This window comes from Balaenoptera ricei, chromosome 12 (assembly GCF_028023285.1).
Source record: "Balaenoptera ricei isolate mBalRic1 chromosome 12, mBalRic1.hap2, whole genome shotgun sequence".
Lineage (NCBI taxonomy): Eukaryota > Metazoa > Chordata > Mammalia > Artiodactyla > Balaenopteridae > Balaenoptera > Balaenoptera ricei.
In genome coordinates this window covers 60191903-60194525 of record NC_082650.1, presented here as the reverse complement: position 1 = coordinate 60194525, position 2623 = coordinate 60191903, and the positions used below count along the sequence as shown (strand labels likewise).

General features: G+C 64.0%; 1 protein-coding gene across 1 annotated transcript; it reads left to right on the top strand.

Annotated features, from left to right (window-relative positions):
- Window positions 1–873: 873 nt before the first annotated feature.
- Window positions 874–2190, top strand: POU3F2 (POU class 3 homeobox 2). The gene has a single exon (XM_059942038.1). It carries the CDS (start codon window positions 874–876, stop codon window positions 2188–2190), a length of 1317 nt encoding a protein of 438 aa, XP_059798021.1.
- Window positions 2191–2623: the final 433 nt, after the last annotated feature.

Here is a 2623-nt window from a genome sequence, read left to right as displayed (position 1 = left end):
TGGCTCTAGATATGAGACGTTGGCGTGTGTGTGTTTGTGTGTGTGTGTGTGTGTGTGTGTGTGTGTCCCAAGGTGAATAAAAATCGGACTCCCCATGGCTTGTTGGGACTCAGCCTTTCTCTTCTTCCTTCTTCACCCCCCTCTCCCGCCCTATTGGGAGGAGTAGGTGGACTGACATCCCCCTCCCCTCCGCCACCCAAGTCTTGCAAGTGTCTGTGGTCGATAGATGGCTGGGGCGCCCCCCTCCTCCACCGGGACCGCCCGGCGCGTCTGCTTGGGAGACAGATGGGGGGCGGGCCCATCCTAGGGGCGGAGGAGGCCGGGGGTGGGGGAGAAGGGGAGGTGAGAACTCTGAGATTCTGAATTGGGTGGAAAGGGGGGACCGGAGGAGGGCTAAGAGGACTCCGCGCCCGGGGGGGGAGGAGGAGGGGACAGCTCTGCGCCAATCAGTGGCGCCGGCCTGGGAGGTTGCTAGCGGTATCCACGTAAATCAAAGGGCGCGGAGCCAATGGGAGGGGGCGGAGGGGGCGGGGCCCAGGCGCGTGCCGCTGCGAGCTGGCGCTGCCAAGAGAGCGGGAGAGAGCTGGAGAGAGCAGGGAGAGGGGGGGAGCGCGGAGCTAGTCAGAGAGTGAGAGAGAGCAAGGAGGGAGAGGAGGAGAAAGAGAGCGAGGGCGGGCGGGAGGCGGCGGCGGCGGCGGCGGCAGCAGTAATAGCAGGAGCAGCAACAGAAGGCGTCGGAGCGGGCGTCGGAGCTGCCCGCTGGGGAGAGAGGAGAGAGACAGAGAGCGAGCTAGGAGAGGAGCCCGAGGCGAAAAAGTAACTGTCAAATGCGCGGCTCCTTTAACCAGAGCTCTCAGTCCGGCTCCGAGAGTCATGGCGACCGCAGCGTCTAACCACTACAGCCTGCTCACCTCCAGCGCCTCCATCGTGCACGCCGAGCCGCCGGGCGGCATGCAGCAGGGCGCGGGGGGCTACCGCGAGGCGCAGAGCCTGGTGCAGGGCGACTACGGCGCGCTGCAGAGCAACGGGCACCCGCTCAGCCACGCTCACCAGTGGATCACCGCGCTGTCCCACGGCGGCGGCGGCGGGGGCGGTGGCGGCGGCGGCGGGGGCGGGGGTGGCGGCGGGGGCGGCGGCGACGGCTCCCCGTGGTCCACCAGCCCCTTGGGCCAGCCGGACATCAAGCCCTCGGTGGTGGTACAGCAGGGCGGCCGCGGCGACGAGCTGCACGGGCCGGGCGCCCTGCAGCAGCAGCAACAGCAGCAGCAGCAGCAGCAGCAGCAGCAACAGCAGCAGCAGCAGCAGCGGCCGCCGCATCTGGTGCACCACGCTGCCAACCACCACCCGGGGCCCGGGGCATGGCGGAGCGCGGCGGCTGCGGCGCACCTCCCGCCCTCCATGGGAGCGTCCAACGGCGGCTTGCTCTACTCGCAGCCCAGCTTCACGGTGAACGGTATGCTGGGCGCCGGCGGGCAGCCGGCCGGGCTGCACCACCACGGCCTGCGGGACGCGCACGACGAGCCGCACCACGCTGATCACCACCCGCACCCGCACTCGCACCCGCACCAGCAGCCGCCGCCCCCGCCGCCCCCGCAGGGCCCGCCCGGCCACGCCGGCGCGCACCACGACCCGCACTCGGATGAGGACACGCCGACCTCGGACGACCTGGAGCAGTTTGCCAAGCAGTTCAAGCAGCGGCGGATCAAACTGGGATTTACCCAAGCGGACGTGGGGCTGGCGCTGGGCACCCTGTACGGCAACGTGTTCTCGCAGACCACCATCTGCAGGTTTGAGGCCCTGCAGCTGAGCTTCAAGAACATGTGCAAGCTGAAGCCTTTGTTGAACAAGTGGTTGGAGGAGGCGGACTCGTCCTCGGGCAGCCCCACGAGCATAGACAAGATCGCAGCGCAGGGGCGCAAGAGGAAAAAGCGGACCTCCATCGAGGTGAGCGTCAAGGGGGCTCTGGAGAGCCATTTCCTCAAATGCCCCAAGCCCTCGGCCCAGGAGATCACCTCCCTCGCGGACAGCTTACAGCTGGAGAAGGAGGTGGTGAGAGTTTGGTTTTGTAACAGGAGACAGAAAGAGAAAAGGATGACCCCTCCCGGAGGGACTCTGCCGGGCGCCGAGGATGTGTACGGGGGGAGTAGGGACACGCCACCACACCACGGGGTACAGACACCCGTCCAGTGAACTCGAGCGGGGGGGGAGGGGCAGAGCGCGGGGCTCCCCCTCCCCTTCGGTCCGCGACCCTTTCCCGGTCCCCTTGTTCCCTCTCTAACTTCTGATTGTTCTTTTCTTTTTAATTATTATTTCCCCGTCCCTTAAAAAGAAAAAAAAAAATAAGGAAAACAACTAAGGCACTGGACTATCCTTTAAACGGTAGCAGGTGTAATGATGTTTTGACCTTTACAGGCTAGCACCCAGGCAATGGAGTGGAGTGTCTCATAGAGAGAGTGAGAAGAGAATGTGTGTGTGTGTGTGTGTGTGTGTGTGTGTGTGCGTGAGAGAGAGAGAGAGAGAGAGAGAGAGAGAGAGATGGCAAGCACTGAGTTAAATACCTGGCAAAACTAAATAAATTACCAAAAAGACAAAAAAATCTACCAAACCGTGAGAAACACAAAAC